We start from the raw sequence: 18294 nt of genomic DNA on the forward strand, positions 1-18294 counted from the left end.
GTCTTCAGTTGCATTTTACAGTCGTCAGTTATGGACTTACAATTTAATTGTACATAATATAAATACTTCAACAGCATCATGTTTCATATGGAGTGAACCTATTGCAAAGAGGGGAAGGAATGATATTGGTTCTTGTGTTTTTAATTATTTAAAATGTGTGTCTCCAGAAATTAACCATGTAGTAATGTATAGTGACTGTTGCTCTGGCCAAAACAAGAACAGCATTATGATGGCAATGGTTCTTTGGTTCGTGGAACATCAAGATACTGTCACTATAATAGATCACAAGTTTTTAGTTCCTGGCCACACGCAAATAGTGTGACTAGGATCATGCATGTATTGAAAAAGGACGCAAACGATACCCTCTACCAATAAACCACCTTAATGATTGGACTCAAATGATTCGCTGGGTTGGTAAAGAAAAGTTAAATGTCATTGATATGAAACAAATCAATTTTTATGACTTTAACAGTTTGATTAAAATAAAGTAACAAAAAAAAAAAAAAAAAATACAACTGAAGAAAAATTTGTATTCCATGATGTCAAATGAATGCGTTATGTAAAAGACCGAAAGAATACAGTTCTTTACAAGGCATCACTAAAAGATAAAGCTGTATTTCTTGAAGTAGATTTGACATGGAAAAAAAGTAATGTAAGTAGCTTACCTATGGCCTATGACGAAGAACTACCCAGAAAAACTGAAAAAAAAACAACCAGATCTTATATTACTACTACCACTGATTCCAGATGTGTTTCATGACTACTATAAAAATTTAAAAACAAAAAAAATGTGAACGACCCAAAACTGTCTGATGACGAGTAACGTTCTTTGGTTGTTATTTGTTGTTAATATTATGATATATTTTAATTGATATTATTTTATTATTTTTTAACCAGTACCTAGTCACAAAGAATGTGTGCAATATTATTAAAATTTAGTTTGTTATCTTTATTATTTAAATACTAAAATATACATTATTAGTTATTGTATGTCTTTATTTTGTTTTATTACCTTATAATATTAATTTATATTAATCAATAAGCATTATCATATTAATTAAATTTATGAAGTAAATGAAAAAGAGCATAAGTCAATTTCTTGTTTTATTAAATGTGTTATAGGACACAAGTCAGTATATGAGAAAGGTCACAAGTCAATATTGTATGTGCAATTGGTCACAAGTCATTAACAAATGAGAAATAATGAAATTTATTTTATACAAATAGGTTAAAAAACATATACAATTATAAATAAAATATAAACAAAAAAAAAATTTAATTCAGAAAAAATTAAAATTTTGGGAATGTTTTATGAGTCTCCTAACAACTGACAAAAAATGATTTGTGCCCCTTTACATAAAAACCGTCCAAATATACAGTGCCAAGATAAGACACTACAACAGGGCGTTGTATTACATTCAAAAGAAGATGAGTTTAATAAAGATCATCTATTCATCTCACTGTTTGCAGTCAAACAAATCAACTAATTGTGCGCAGTTTGGATATAGGTGAGCAATCATTTAATAACCCCAGTGACATCAGTGATCATAATTGTGTATTAACAAGAGAAAATAGTACAAGTCCAAGAGTCATTGAGAATATTAATAAAACTGTTGTTAATACTTCACCTGTGGCTTCGACTACCCAAATTCCATCAGACATTTATAGGCACGCAATTGTATGGAAATTGTCCACTGATAAGTCTCCAACAGTTTCAAATACTGTTGTCCGTCGAAAAATTACATTTCACTGCCACCGTGTTTTCTTTGGCGTCAACACCGTTCGTTTGTAAACCAATTTAATTTAATAAACAAACTTCAAAAATGCCCATTGTCGAAAGAGTAAGTATTTACAAGTTCGCGTAGCGCGCGCAATATAAAAACACGAGTAGGCGTTCTGTTATAGCGTTGGGTGATGGAAAATCCGACGGTTGTTCGCGTCTGTTTCCCACTCATCGATGAATCAGCGTCGTACCCGCGCAATATTGTTAATATTGTATTAACTACACCTGAGCTAGTTGTGTATGAAATAATTGAAACGGGAACTAACAAGCATTCAGGCGTTTATCAATTATTAAAATAATTGCTTGTGAAATTGGACAAAAAAAAGTAATTTCAGTTGTTTCTGATAATGCTAAAAATGTGGTAAAAGCTTGGGATATATTTATAAAAAATAATCCATCATCACAAATGGATGTGCTGGTCATGTATTAAATTTACTTTGTAAAGATATTGTAAATCTGCCAACATTTAGAGAAATTCAAAATTTGACCAAAAATATTATTAAACCGTTCAAGTACTCTCATACACTTAACGGATTGTTTAAAGAAATTCAAACTGCTGGGATTAGTACTGAAGGTGTTCAAAGCAGTCATAATATAACATTGAAACTACCAGTAGCTACACGTTGGAGATTTGAAGCTGCAAACTTAAGGAGCTTAATAATTAATAAAGAATAAAGCAAATAGCAATTTCAAATAAGTCAATAAATTTATTAAGTAAAAAATCAGTAACAAGTATATTAGATAACACAATATTTTGGGTTCAAGTTGAAACTATGTATAATCTTTTAAAACCAGTAGCAAATTGAATATGCATTTTAGAATCTAAAAACCTGTAATGTAGGTAATATTGTATTTTTTCTGTCTTGTCGTATAGGCCTTTTCTAGAGAACGAATTTTGTAGTATTAAAAAACTAATAAATTGATTGAAGTTTTACACTAAAAAATACCAAATATTGCATTTAAAATATTAAAAATATAACTAACAAAAAAGTTAGGAAAATTTACGAGATGAATATGAATTCGGGATGTAGAGGTTTTTGGTCACATAGCTACTAAACATCAAAACTCCCAGGTAACTAATTTTCGTGCGGCCGCAGTACAGCGTATTAATTAGTATGCGTGCGTGGTTTTTAATTTTTTTGACCGTGTTCCGGACGAGTCAAAGGAATTAACATACATAAAAAAAAAATAGGAAAATTTACAACGAGAAAGTTAGTTGAATATTTATAAATAATATTAATTATTAGTTAAGCAATTATATTATACTACTTAGTACTTAGTCTTAAGGCGGGTTCCCACGGCGCGTGGCTCGGCGAGCCACGAGCCAAATGCGCTGGCTTGGTATACTACACGCGCCGTGGAAACGCTCTTGCTCGTCTAGGCGCGGTATAGCTCGGCCAGGCTCGTGTCTATCCGAAAATTGTCGGTCCGATGTGTCCGCGCCAAAGGAAACGAGCCGAGCATTTAAACAGCGTTCCCACGAGCGCGCGGTTCGGCGAGTTTACTGTAGTGAATTAATTAAATTTTTTCATATTTATGCATATTTTTGGTTTTTTAAATTTGATAAACTAAATTAAAAACATGGAATGGACCAATGATGATGTATTAGAGTTTTTGGAGTTGTATGAAGCTCAACCAGCAATTTGGAATCCACGTCATATTGGTCATAAAAATAGAAATATAGTTCACGATGCTTGGAAAGAAATTGAAAGCAAGCTAAGGTAGCAAACTATTTTTTATTTTTATTAAAATAAAATATTTGTTTTTAATTATGTATTTTTGTATTTAATGTTAGTGTCAAAACTGATGTTACTGAAATTAAAAAAAAAAAAGATTCGCTTATGGCCACATATAGAAAACTTTCCAATAAAGTCAAAGCTAGCATGAGTACTGGTAGTGGTTCTAACGAAGTTTTCAAACCTGATTGGTTTGCCTACAACTCAATGACATTTTTACGTGATGTTTATGAGGCGAAAAAAACCATATCAACGGGTGCAAGTTTAATTAATTTTGTTTTTTTTTAATACATTTTAGTGTTGTAATTTAGTAAAGGTGAAATTTAAATTTAAAGGTTTAATTTAACTATTAAAGTAATAATTATTACCTGATTTTAACAAATTTTTTGATCTATATAATATTATGGAATTACTCTGCATTCACTTTAGCTGCCCATAAGAATGAATATAATTCTATTATGTATTGTAGGCTATAGGTCTCAATGATGTTTTTGTTCAAGGTAGGTATTCACATTTTTCCAAAATAGCGATGTTTATAGTTTATACGTTCTATATTATTATGTGGATAAGTTGTACGATGTATATCATTGTTACAATATCAATGATATTAATAACCATTAATTATATGACTTACATAAATACGCTATACGAAAATAAATATAAATAACATGAAAGAAACAAATACAAAATATAAATTTATGTTTAGTTTGATTCTAAAAATGGAAACATCTTTATTTTAATATTTTAATAATAATTGTATTTATGCTCGTTCTTGCCATGCCACTTTTCCATTTGTCACAAAATATTCAGAGAACTGATCTCTAACAATTTTTGCGTCGAGGCCGGATCTTCTTGGCAATCTTTGTAGTGGGAACATGGAACTCGAATCATTTTGTTCGGACCTCCAAGAGCCTGGAACTATACTTCCATCATTACTTTCACTATCGAAAATTCCTGGTGGTGTGTAAAAAGAACTTGATGATTTGCTTCTTCTTAAGAAGTTATGTAACAATACACATGTCATTGTAATTGTTGTTACTTTTTCCGGCTCTAGAAGTATAGGTCCTCTAAATACGCGGAAAACTGATACCATTATTCCAAATACATTTTCAACTACTCTGCGTGCTCGAGAAAGTCTGTAGTTGAAAATTCTTTTGGCGTTTCCTTTTTCGTATACTCCCGAGTACGGTTTCATCATATTTGTACTTAAAGGAAAAGCTGCATCCGTCACAAATACATACGGTAGCGACACATCCGTATTGGGAAGTATTTCGTCGTGAGGCAATTTCAATTTATCTGTGTCCAATTTTTTAAAGAACGATGTATTCCGTAATACGCCACTATCACTGATTCTCCCTTGACAGCCGATATCCACAAAGGTAAAACTATAATTGGCGTTCACTACAGCCATGAGCACAATGCTAAAAGTCCCCTTATAATTGTAGTATTCCGTTCCACTATTGACAGGGCTTTGGATAACTACATGTTTTCCGTCAATAGCTCCGAGGCAGTTGGGAAAATTCCATTTTTCATTAAAATCTAAGGCTATATTTTTCCAATCACTCGAATTTTTTGGCAACTAAAAATAACAAAAATTATATATTTTTCATTATGTTCCGTTTTGTATTTTAAATTATATTATTTTATGTATATTTTATAAAAAATTTTAAGACATTTTTCAAATAACTACTTGTTAAGAGGATGTCAGCGCACTATTTGTTTTCTCTCTCTGGCCCACGTGCAACATAGACAAAACGCATTTACGCAGAATCATTTTTTCTATGTTTTTAAGTAATCTCAGAGTGAAATCAACCATTACAAAGAAGATAGATAATAATATTTTTGAGCGAATGACATATCGATTTTATATTTTATTGTTATTTGACTTTCAACATAAACAAAATAATGTTGTAAATTTAAATTGTTTGGTTTTAGAGACAAACTAATAATATAAATTAAATATAATAATTAATATGAGCGTTATCGTCGACGCACAGCGACGACGCGGACAAAAATAGTACACCATATTTTATTTTAATCTGAATCTTGTTTATATAATCTAAATTCGGTTACTTTTACTTTTACTTAATTTGGTTTACTTATCTAATTTGGATATTTTAATAGTAGTGTACGTCTCTGATTATACACATAATTTCAAATGCAATGTTTTCGGCAAAAATTAATTCATCCTATACTGTATTAGCCATTAGGTACTAAGAGTAAATACTAAATCATATTTATTATATTTAGCAATTGGACAATTCGGTAGATGGTAGTGAAATTACGGTAGAAGATAGTCAATTGCAGGACAGTTCTGAAATGGATGTACCTCAGAATCTGAACAACAATTTCAAAAGCCCATCTAGTAATTTCACTAAAAAAAGAAAAGTTGACGATAAAGTAAAAATAATTGAAAACAGGATGGACGAAGCATTTTCGTTTTTAAAACAGATATCACTAACTCCGGCAAAAACTAAGTGTTCACTTTTTACCGACTTGTTATGCGTAAAATTACAAGCACTTAGTGAAGAAAATCAAGATATCGCAATGATGGAGATCGATAATATTATGTTTCGCCTCAAACATTCTGTTAACCAAATGGTGCAGCCATCATCTCATTATCAATACCCAAGTACCAGTTTCCCGACATATTCGCCATACTTAGCAAATGATAATTATTCAACCACATCATCATCATCATCTGCATCTTTTCAGCCACAACCATCGCCCGACTACATATCATCTATGCCATCTACTACATATTATTGTGATTTATCTCAAAACCAGCAATCCAGCTCTGGGTACTCAACCTCCATGCCATCTCCAAAATGTCAGGAATTTCAAAATCCATCACCAACACCATCACAACATAGCAATGTAGGAGAACAAAATTTGGATTAAGTACCAAAAACATATACACATGTAATAATGTACAAACATTTTTTTTTATATACCAGGAGTTACAATATAAAAATGCTTTATTTTTTATTGTTTATACATTTTATACTGCCTATTCTTAATTATTTTTTTTATATTATTCTTTTAAAAGTAACCTATTATACTTATTATACTTATACAACAGTTATTTTTAATTTGAATACAAATACTTTACCGTGATTTCAGATTCTAACTCCTGATTTAAAGCTTTGCAAACATCTTGTACACATCTGGAAACAGTTTGAACGGAAAACTTAAATAAATATGACAAGCTCTTGAAGCTATCTCCCGAGGCTAAAAATCTTAGGGTAACGGCCAGCCTTTCTTGGACAGGAATGCACTTCCTCATATTTGTATCCGTTTTTGATATTATTGGACCAATTTTTTGAATAAGGTATTCAAAATCTGTCGCCGACATCCTACAAAAGTTTTCAAATTTATTTGAAGGTCCTTGTCTCAAATCGTCTAGTAAGTTTGTGGCATTGTATCTGAAATATAATTATATTTGAATTATTCTTATTTACTATTAAAAAAATAAGTATACGTTAAAGCACTCGCTTCTAATGTATATGTAACGAATAACGATTAAATGATAAACTATTATGTCCTTATGGGTATTATATTATGTAAATTTAATGATTAAAAAAAACTGTTAAAAATATGTGTCTTTATAAAAGTTTTAAAATTATCTAAATAAATAAATATGTTTAATATACAATGTATATATTTATACATATTTAATGTATATATATTAAAAAACTTAACACTGATATAAATAAATAAAAAATAAAATACAATTGGTGCTTATTTACTTATATTAAAAAATATAAAAAAATATTTGAATAAAAAACTCAAGATTAATTATTATTTTACTTCAGTCTTACCTAGAACGGCTTTTGTATACTTCATGCATCCAGTGTGATCTTTTTTTGGATTTTGTTTTTTGTTTTTCATTTAATTTTTCTTTTAAATACTCGCCACTTAATATCACAAAATACGCTGCTGCGCAAGCAGCAATTTGCGTCTGGTCTACAGCACTAGTCATTTTGAACTGAGAAATTTGGTGGCATCATTTTGGACCTAAAAAAAAGAGGCAACTCTATTCGGCTCGGATAAGCTCGTGGCTCGCCAAGTCACGCGTTGTGGGAATGCTGTAGACATTGAAGGCTCGTGATATGCCGAGCATATATGTAGGCTCGGTACAACAACCGCGCCGCGCCAAGATCGCCGAGCCACGCGCCGTGGGAACCCGCCGTTATACTAATGAGTATTAACATAAAAACATAAAAAATAATAAAATATAAAATAAAATATAATATATATTATATATAATATATTATAAAATTATAATAGGTATTAAACACTAGGTACCCTTTCAGTTATTCATAATATTATGACTATACAATAAAAAATATTTAAAATTGATTTATATTATAATGAACAAACAAAAGCTATTTATATTCTGAGACTGAAGTCTATTTCTTTTAGCATCATACATTAATCCTACCTCTGAAAATGATTTTACGGAGTAAACACTGGATACTGGTGTTATAAAATAATTACACTCAGTTCATTTTGAGGAAATGTAAGGCATTCATTTTCAATTTTATTCCATCTAATTTTTAAAAGAAATTAGTTTTTTTGTAATTATGAGGTTGTTTGTATTTTAGATGGTCAGAAAGATGGTTTTTTCTAGTATAATAAATATTCAGAAACTTCAAAAGTCTTGGTTGATGACCTATTCCAGGACTTGGGAATCTAATGCCCTTATACCTCAGCTAAACGAATTGGCCCAGTAGGATCCCGGTCTCGTCCTATTGTTGTTCAGCTCAACTCTCCATCTGATGTCCATATAGTTCTAAAATCTAAACGGAAACCACGGGATTTTGAGTGCTGTATAAAAATGTATGGATTCATTAGAATCTTACTCTCATTCGACTCGAGCGTTTAAGTGATAGTGGTAATCATGGAATTGGTTATAAGCAGGGCTCGGGACTTATAACATTTGCTTATTTTTTTTTTTTTGCTTAACATAAAATCTAGCAGAGTGCTATGGAGACTCCTATCATGTTACAATGATCTAAAATATAAATTTTGAAAGTTTTCCTGAATATTTTTGCTTTTTCGCATATTTCTGCTTAATTATGACACATAAACATATACATTGTGAACGTTTCTCAAAGCAATGTACACCGGAACTTCGATAATCAATACTCAACAAATCGCCAATCATATTCATATTCAAAATATATATTTTGTCATGATCATATTCACATCTATATGTATGACGTATGTATTATTATAATATATACTCAAGTATATGAATATTGTACTGTTTGGTACACACGTCGTTGAGAAAAACTTTAATGCTGTATAACAAAACCTATGGTTGAAGATATTTATAAATGTTAAGCTATCGAGAACAACAAAATAATATAAATATAATGAAATAGTGCAATTTATTGAACCAAAAGTAGTATTGTACATCGTCAAATAATCGCTGGACTTGAATCAAACATCAAGGCTTTCCGTATAAAAATATACGTGAAAATATAAACAAAAACAATAGAATCGATCGGCGTCCACAATCCTAATCACTCGTCACCATCACATGAATCCGATGTGTGTACAAATCGTATACGAACGGCTTTCGAAATACTCGTACTACGCAAATAATTGACAGATCAGACGTGAAAAACGCGAAAATAAAATAAACTTAAGAAAAATGTCTGGATGACCGTCTACGGCAGCAGTATTCATTACCGTGATTGCGACTACCACAAACGCGAACGGCAAAATAACCCGTATAAGTACGGCTCACAAAACATACTGTTATATACTCTTTCGGTAAGGCCAAAAGGTATATATATATTGTAAAAGAGTTCGTTCATTTACGGGTTGTATTCAAAACACCACACAAAATCTGTTTAACTTTAAGAAAATATTTTATTAATTATGTTATTATAAGAATATTTTAACAACACAGTATTATACGAATCGGTTACTTATTCACGACTAACTGTTGCTTATTCTACGTTCTTGTCTTGGCGACGCAGTCGCTTACAAAAAAAATACACATATTGCTTACACTACTATATTGTATAATATGCTTACTAATCTAAAGTGTGTGCAAGGGTTCCTAACAATACGCACTATGCGAATACGAAAATAACGGGTTGGAGAAACTCGGGTAAAGATTTTAAATCTATTGAAAAGCGTAAAAATTTCGCTAAATCACGTCAGTAATAATAATAAAAATTATGTTATTAACCGACCGGAGCGCATTCTTTTTTCTGTTTTCGGAACTGCGGTTAGTATAGCAAGAGCTCCACGACGCTTGTCCTGATATTGTTACTTTATTGGTACCCTTTATGAAATAATTATTTATAATAAATTATATTATCATGGTTGGTATTGTTTTTTATCACCGGCGCTATTCCTGCCGTCGTCGTTATAACGGCTGTTGATGATTTTTTTTGACGCCACCATCGCCGTTGGTCTTACCAACAATGATGGTGTTGTAGTAGCAACTATTGATAATACCATTGATTATAACTAGGGCCCGGATTTTTATGCAAATGCATATTCTTCTACATTTGACGTATAATAATTCTGATTAAATATCTTGACGTTTCGTAAAACGTAGATTCTACTGTTAATTTTTTATTTTGCATATTTTTGCATATTTCGGGGTAATTACATAAAATGTGCATATTTAATAAATACTTGATAAAATATTTTAAATTTTACTCAAAGTTTGATATACATGCCGATATTGCCCGATCGCCGACGTTCCTGACAAATATAATTCGACCGAATAAAACAAAATATTTTATAAAAGGGAATTCCGTGACAGACGTATAGACGCATTATAGACGTTATCTTATAGATAAATATATATATAATATATATATATATATCATAATCTGATTTCTGGGACATACGATTAAGCTAACATAATATTATAGTAATATTAGTTACTGGCTGTTGTTCGTCGGTGTAATGTGTCCACGGTTTTTTTTTTTAATATCAATTATCTACATTTAAAAAAATGCCAAAGGCAAATTAAGCACATTATTATGTAACCGAATATCCAGGCATTTTTAAAACAGACGGAGGTGTATTATTTTGTATTTGTTGTGGTATCAACGTGTCGTGTAATAGAAAATCACAGGTTGCACAACATTTAGAAACTTCAAAACACATCGGAAACTATAAGTTGAAGTCTAACAAAGAACAGGTCAGTCAACAATTTATTCAAAAATCGTTTACTCAAGCTAGAACAAATAACCAACATTTAAATGAGTTTAACAATGATTTAACAACGTTTATGGTAGCAAATGATATCCCTTTATGGAAATTAAAAAACGCAGAATTTAACAATTTTTTTGAAAAGTATATTAAACTAAAATTACCCGATGAATCGACTGTACGAAAAAACTATGTTCCATTATGTTACGAAGACGTATTACGTAAGATTAGGAAGGAAATAGGGAATAGCTCTATTTGGGTATCAATAGACGAAACTATTGATGTCCAAGGACGATATGTCGCAAATGTAATAATTGGTTCTCTGTCTTCTGAAAATTCAACAAAACCAATTGTTTTAACTGTTGAACATTTAGAAAAGACAAATTTTCAAACAATTTCGAAATTATTCAATGATTCAATGAGTATATTATGGCCTGAAAAAGTATTGCATGACAAAGTGTTATTGTATGTCACAGACGCCGCTCCTTATATGGTAAAATCTGAACATGCGCTTAAGGTATTTTATCCTAAACTAATCCATATTACTTGTATGGCCCATGGGCTTCATAGATTATCAGAAGCTATTAGGGATGAATTCTCAAATGTTGATTTGTTGATATCTAACACAAAAAAAGTTTTTTTAAAAGCACCTAGTCGTGTAGGTACTTTTAAAGAAAAATATCCAAACTTAAGTTTACCCCCACAACCTATTATTACCCGATGGGGAACGTGGCTTGATGCAGCGTTTTATTATGGTAAAAACTTTGACAAAGTCAAAGAAGTTATCGAAACATTTAACCCAAATGATGCAAAGTCTATTCAAAATGCACAACAATTATTTAATGATAACTCGATCAAAAATGAACTTTCGATAATTCTATCAAATTTCCAATGCATAACAGACAATATTACGTGTCTAGAAAAATCGGGTGTCAATCTTGGAAAAAGTCTAGAATTGGTTCAAAATGTAGAAAATAAATTGAGTGAAGGAGGACGAGGTATTGAATTTGCTAAAGTTAAGTTATCGGAAGTATTATCAAAAAATCCCGGATTATCACAAATAAAAAAAATTTCTGAAATTATAAGTGAAGAAATAAGAAACGACAATGAAGACCTTGCAGAGTTGTCACCAGAAGATATTTCTTGTTTCAAATACGCACCAATTGTGTCAGCAGATGTGGAAAGAAGTTTTTCGAAATACAAGGTAATGCTACGCGACAATCGTAGAAGTTTTCAATTTGATAATTTAAAAGCACATTTTGTTTCATCATGTTGGTATTCTTTCAATAATTAATACAACTTTTTATGCTTTATACAAATTTTAAAAAATTATATTTAAATTGTATTTTTTTTCACTTAATACTATATTTTTTAATTTTTTTTTAAATTTTGTATTTTTAAACAATAAATTATTTTGCATATTATTTGCATATTTTTGAATTTTTGAGTGCATATATATGTGCATATTTAACAAAAAATGTTGCATAAAAATCCGGGCCCTAATTATAACCAATACTAATACTTACGGGTCACATTGAAATATTATTAAAGAATCTGTTGTGAAAATATTACTTTTATTTGGCGGTAAAGATATGTCGTTTAATAATCGCTTTTCTTCATGCGATTTAAAATGAATATTTTCATGTTCTTATAATTTAATATTTTCTAATTCTTTTTTAATTAACTTCGTAAAATATTTATATACTAAATGCTATTAATTTATTTAATAGAAAGTTTTATTGGAATCGATGACCATAATACAACAGATATTTTGGACAATGATGTTGTATGTATTATTGAGAATGAAATAAAACAAGCAATTAAATCTATTCTTACCCTAGTGACAATGTTACAAAAAGATATGGATAAAGTATAATAATTATGATTTTGTATATTTTGCTTTGTTTTTTTTTCATTTTTAAACTCAGAATCAAGTTTTAAGTGTATATACTAATAGTATATTTTTTGTATCTTGTCGTATAGGCCTTTGCTAGAGAACGGATGTTGTAGTACTAAAAAACTAGTAAAATTGGTTGAAGTATTACACTAAAAAAAAACAGCGTTTTGTTAAAAATGTTTTAAATTTACTGTAATCACCAAAAATACAAATATAATTCAATTTTACTAGTTTTTTAGTACTATAACATCCATGCTCTATTTATTATCAAAGAAAAAATTGTATTTCCTATTCATTTAAAAGATCACAAGTACACATGACTCTTTATTTTGATAGTTAATATCTGCGCATGGCGAAGATATGAGTGTCATATATATCTTTATCCATTTTTTTTTTTTGTATACAAAAGGTATAGCTCATGAAAACAATATGACACTAGTTGCCGTCGAATGAAACAATTACCATTTTTTATATTTATATATGTTATTATTTATTTAAAAAAGAACCGGGCATGCGATATAATACACTATAGAAATACAATTCCACTTATGCACGATGTAGATGGCGGCCTACATTGATTATGTTTTATTTAATACTCCTAAACAGTAAACATAGCAATCGACTTTTACATTTTCTGCTACAATATAGCATCGACTTTCGACGTTAGGAGGTATAACAATTCGCCGTAGGATTGCCGAGAACATGTATCGATTAACGATTTACACTGATTGAAGACTGATAGCGAGACAAATCATTTATACTTTCGGTATGTATTTTTTCTTTTATTCATTCAAAAAAGAACCGGGCATACGACGGGACACAGTATTGCACCAGTGGATGACTACCTAATAGCGGCTGACATTGAATTGAGTCCCACTAATACTTTAGGGTTATCGGAGTTGAGTCCGTCCAATATTGTTAAGGTGCGTATCCATTACGCGCGGCAAACTCTCGAACATTGGCGCGCGCGGCAGCCGCGCCAAATGGATACCTAGTTGCCGCGCTAGCCAACATTTTTGTTGCCGCGCTCGAACACGCCGCGCGGCGAGCCAAATTGTGTCGGTAAAAACGCACGCGGCAAAGGAGCTTCAGTTAATTGCTCGCGAGCAGTAGGGACGGCCATTGTCGGTTCAAATTTGCTCGCGCGGCAATACGACGATTTTGCTACCACCATGGATAATGAAAAGTGTCGTGTTTTAATACAATTGTATGGAGCTAAAGATTTCTTATGGAATAGTAAATCTCCACTTTACCACAATAAATCAGTGAGAGAAGATGCGTGGAAAGAAATAAGTTCAGTAATGAACATACCTGCTGTCGAACTGAAGAAGAAAATGACAACGCTTCTGGCGTCTTATAGAAGAGAGAAATCAAGAATAGCCAAAAGTCTTATTACTGGTTCTGGTAAGTACCTATCACACAGTATTGTAAAGAATACTTAAATAATTTATTTAAGATACCACAGAAGTACATAAAAAGTATTATTTATTATATTATTCAAAACCCTTTCACTACCCATGTGTACATACAAGTGCGATAACAGCACTATTAATGATAATAAAAAACCTAAATTTTTAGAAGTAGGTATCTTTCCCACAGTTTTTATTTTATCTTCATAGTTAAAATTATCATCAATGCTGATATTTTTTTTACATGCATAAACACAATATTTATAAACTTTTTTATTCATATGGTGTTTGTTGTCAAGTAACCGTTAATCGTTATCATTACGTTATTTCGTAAAAATTTAAAATTCAAACGCACTTAAAATTTTTCCTACAATAATGTTTCGAGTTTTCTCTATAGCTATTTGTAGGAAAACTTGTGGAAAACTTAGTGTTGAATTTTTTAACCTTAGACATCAACACAAAAATTTTTTATGATTTTTCAACTACAAAATTACTTACAAATTTTCGCGACTTTGACATATTTTGTAAAAAATTGAACTATAAACGTTTATAAAAAAAAATTGTGATAAACAATTTTTGATTTTTTTTAACTACAATAAGAACAACTCATAAGGAACCTAGTATTAAATTTTCAAGTTTTTTTATCATCCAATTTTTTTTTATCGACGCTTTAAAAAAAATATTTAGAAAAATCGAAAACTTGAGTTGTCGGTGTTGAAATTGAAGCATTATTTCAATAAGTTATGCTGTACACAGACACAAAAACAAAAAAAACACACATCATTGTAAAATCAATACATTCACCAATATTAATATAAATATAATATAATATTTATATGAAATTTTATTGTATTGATTACCAATGTACCGTAGTGAAAGGGATAATGTGGCAAATAAAAAAAAAAAAATACTGTATAATATTATACTAAGTTTTTTATTTTGAATTTTACTTGTTGATAATATTTAGAATTAATAATAGTAGTAATTATATGATAATTTTTAATTTTAACATTAACTTAACATTTAACACTTTATGAATTATTAATTGTATTAATATTATTTTATTAATTTAGGTATACATCAAGTTTACGTATCAAAGTGGTTTGCTTTTGACGACTTTGATTTTATGAAAGATAAAGACGTACCTAATGAAACATCCGATACTATAACGGAAGATGTAAGTTAACAATTTAATATCTGTTTTGCCACGGTATTTCACCACTGGTAACAAAATGATGTGCTAGATGTGAACGTATTTCTTTCGCATAGTTTCCAGCTCTTCGTGGAATACAAGGCATAGGCAGTAGTGATGTAGGTGCAGGTTCATTTCTCCAAGTTCCTGGTCTAAGTTCCCCATCTGTCTCACTATCTAGAGATCCAGGTGGCGTGTATAGTGATCGCGTATTTGGTTTTTTCCTCAAATAATTATGCAAATGAATAGTGGTTAGAACAATTTTAGTAGCCGTTTTAGGTTCTAATAACATAGGCTTCCGTAGTACTCTAAATACTGAGCTCAGAATTCCGAAAGCATTTTCGACTACTCGACGTCCTCGAGATAGCCTGTAATTAAAGATTCTTTCCTGTGAACCTCTGGCTGGTTCTCCTTTAAATGGTTTCATAGTGTATTCATTAAGTGAAAAAGCTTTGTCAGCCAGAATTACATAAGGTATTTTGATAGCATAGGGGACCTGAAGTATTGATGGAGGGGGTATTTTCAAAGATTTTTCTTCTAGTTTTTTGTATAATTTAGTATTCTTGAAAACACCACCATCAGAACGTCTACCTTTACAACCAACATCTACGTACCTAAAGCAATAGTCAGCGTCTACTAAAGCCATTAGTACTATACTGAAAAAATGTTTATAGTTATAATATTCTGTACCACTGTTAACCGGTGCTTGTAACATTACATGCTTTCCATCTAACGCGCCTATTACATGAGGAAAATTCCATTTTCTTTCAAAATCTTGTGCTATCTCTAACCATTCTTCTTCAGAGTCTGGTGCCTGTAACAATTAAATTAAATAAGCATAATATTTATTTTTATTAATTTTATTCGTTATTTTATAGACATCAACCACTCAAAATGTGATAACATCTGAAAATAATGATGGAGAACCCACACCATCAGTTACGAACAGTACAGAGAAACATGTTGAAGAATCAACAGATATTTACAAAGTCCCTTATAGTCCTACAGTTAAAAAGAAAAAAAGAAAAAAAATACTGAAGAAGAGTCTCCTGTGTTGGAAAAAGCGTTTCAAATTCTAAATGAAACAACATCGTCAACCGACTCATACTTTACTTATGGCCAGCACATAGCTAACGAACTCCGTAAATATGATCAACGAACTTTAATTTACGTGAAAAATGCAATCAACAATGTGATTTATGAAGCTGATTTGGGATTTTATACTCCTACTAATATTGGACATGCTTACTATTACAATACTACTCAAAACTCAACACTATCTCCTCAGCCACCAGTTCCGTCTCCTCAGCCACCAGTTCCGTCTCCTCAGCCACCACTTCGGTCTCCTCAGACTCCAGTTCCGTCTCCTCAGACTCCAGTTCCGTCTCCTCAGACTACAGTTCCATCTCCTCAGACTCCAGTTCCGTCTCCTCAGCCACAAGTTCAATTTCCTTTACAACCATCTTCAAGCTCCTCTATCGAAGAAGATTTGGAATGGATTCTGAACTGATTAAAAGTGAATAATTTCTTTTTTTTTATTATAAAGTTTATTTTAATTTTAAGCGATTGCAATAAATGGTAATATGTTAAATTAAAAGTGTCCATTATTTACTTACCTTAACCCAATCTTTCAGAGCATTACATAATGCATCACAAACTTCTGGAACTATTCGTGAAATGGATTGTTTTGATACTCGAAAAAGGTATTGCAGGCTTGTATATGAGTCTCCAGTTGCTAAAAATCTTAATGTTATGCCTAATCTTTCCGTTACTGAAATCGCTTCTCTAAATTGTGTGTCCATTTTCTTCACCTGTGGCTCAATTAATGATTTTAAGTGCTCAAACTCTATAGTTGTCATTCTTGTAAAATTTTTTATTGTATCTTCAACGGCTTCATATCTCATATCTTCCAAAAGTTTAACACCACACTGCATTCGATTAACGTACAATTTCTTCATCCACCATCGCGCTTTTCGTTTAGGTTTTTTTTTAATAATGTGATGTATTATGATGAAAGCAGCAGCTGCTCGTGCACGTGAAACGTCCATGGTTGCACACTTGTACGCGAAGACTGAACGTTGGGATCGCACTCTGCAGCAGGAGGTGAGCGAGCTGAAAAACTTGCCGCGCGAGGTTGCCGCGCTTTAAAATAAAGTTGATACATCAAATGGCTCGCGCGGCAAATAAACGGTTTGCCGCGCGCTCCAATGTTCGAGAGTTTGCCGCGCGTAATGGATACCCACCTTTAGGTTGTTCGAATTGAGTCCTTTCAGCCTATTATTGATACATATTTATTACTTTTGCTTACATTGTTTATAATAATAACAATTATGTATAATATAATAATGTTAATAATTAAATAGTGGCTGGTAAAAAATTTAATGATACAAATTTTAAAAAGTCAAATCTTCAAATTTGCCTATTTATATATTTGTTTGTCTGCTTCCGTAAATTTTTGGTACTGGTTTATTATAGCCCCGCCGCAGCGAGTGAAAACTTTATAGCCCTGCCATTCATATAACAATAAATACATCGTATATAAATATATTAAAAATTGAAAAATAATTAATATAAAACAGTGATATAATTAAAAATGTTTATGCTTTATGTGATTCCCAAAATTCTGCTTTATCTTTCAAAATAGTTTCAAACGGATCACTATTATTCAGTTTTGATCGCCTACATAAATTCTGCCAAGTACAAGTCTAAAAAATTTCTATCCGTCTCTACGTTTTTTGTTGCCCCATTTGGCCGAACCCCACATTCTTTCAACATTTTGTGTGTGGGTTCCTGGGTTAGGGTCCACGAAATTATATTTTGTGATTGACTTGATTATGTTGAAATCCATGTTGTTGTAAATTAGCATAAGCTTTCCAATTGTCAGAAAAAATTATAGAACCATGTCTAATATACCGGTTAATAATAGATATCAATGTAATTTCTGATCTATTTAGCACACTAACTATGTAACATTCCTTAGTTTCACAGCATATACCACCAAACATCCATTGTTGAAGTAATATACGCCCTGCATTATTTTTCTAGCGTACGAAAAGACTTACATCATTTTCAACTATTAAGTTTGGACC

At 31.2% G+C, this 18294-nt stretch overlaps 3 protein-coding genes across 3 annotated transcripts; 2 read left to right on the plus strand and 1 right to left on the minus strand.

Annotated features, from left to right (window-relative positions):
* The first annotated feature begins 3364 nt into the window (after positions 1-3364).
* LOC113558326 lies at positions 3365-6420 on the plus strand. The gene is made up of 4 exons (XM_026963792.1): positions 3365-3504; positions 3579-3777; positions 5770-6293; positions 6351-6420. The coding sequence occupies exons 1-4, from the start codon at positions 3365-3367 to the stop codon at positions 6418-6420; spliced, it is 933 nt and encodes a 310-aa protein (XP_026819593.1).
* Positions 6421-13776: 7356 nt separating this feature from the next.
* Positions 13777-15199, plus strand: LOC113559022. The gene is made up of 2 exons (XM_026964615.1): positions 13777-14008; positions 15087-15199. Exons 1-2 carry the CDS (start codon positions 13777-13779, stop codon positions 15197-15199), a joined length of 345 nt encoding a protein of 114 aa, XP_026820416.1.
* A 4-nt stretch (positions 15200-15203) lies between these two features.
* LOC113558325 lies at positions 15204-17253 on the minus strand. The gene is made up of 2 exons (XM_026963790.1): positions 16822-17253; positions 15204-16019 (listed from the first exon to the last, which is right to left on the minus strand). Exons 1-2 carry the CDS (start codon positions 17251-17253, stop codon positions 15204-15206), a joined length of 1248 nt encoding a protein of 415 aa, XP_026819591.1.
* Positions 17254-18294: the final 1041 nt, after the last annotated feature.

This window comes from Rhopalosiphum maidis, chromosome 3, assembly GCF_003676215.2.
Source record: "Rhopalosiphum maidis isolate BTI-1 chromosome 3, ASM367621v3, whole genome shotgun sequence".
NCBI classification, from domain to species: Eukaryota; Metazoa; Arthropoda; class Insecta; order Hemiptera; family Aphididae; genus Rhopalosiphum; species Rhopalosiphum maidis.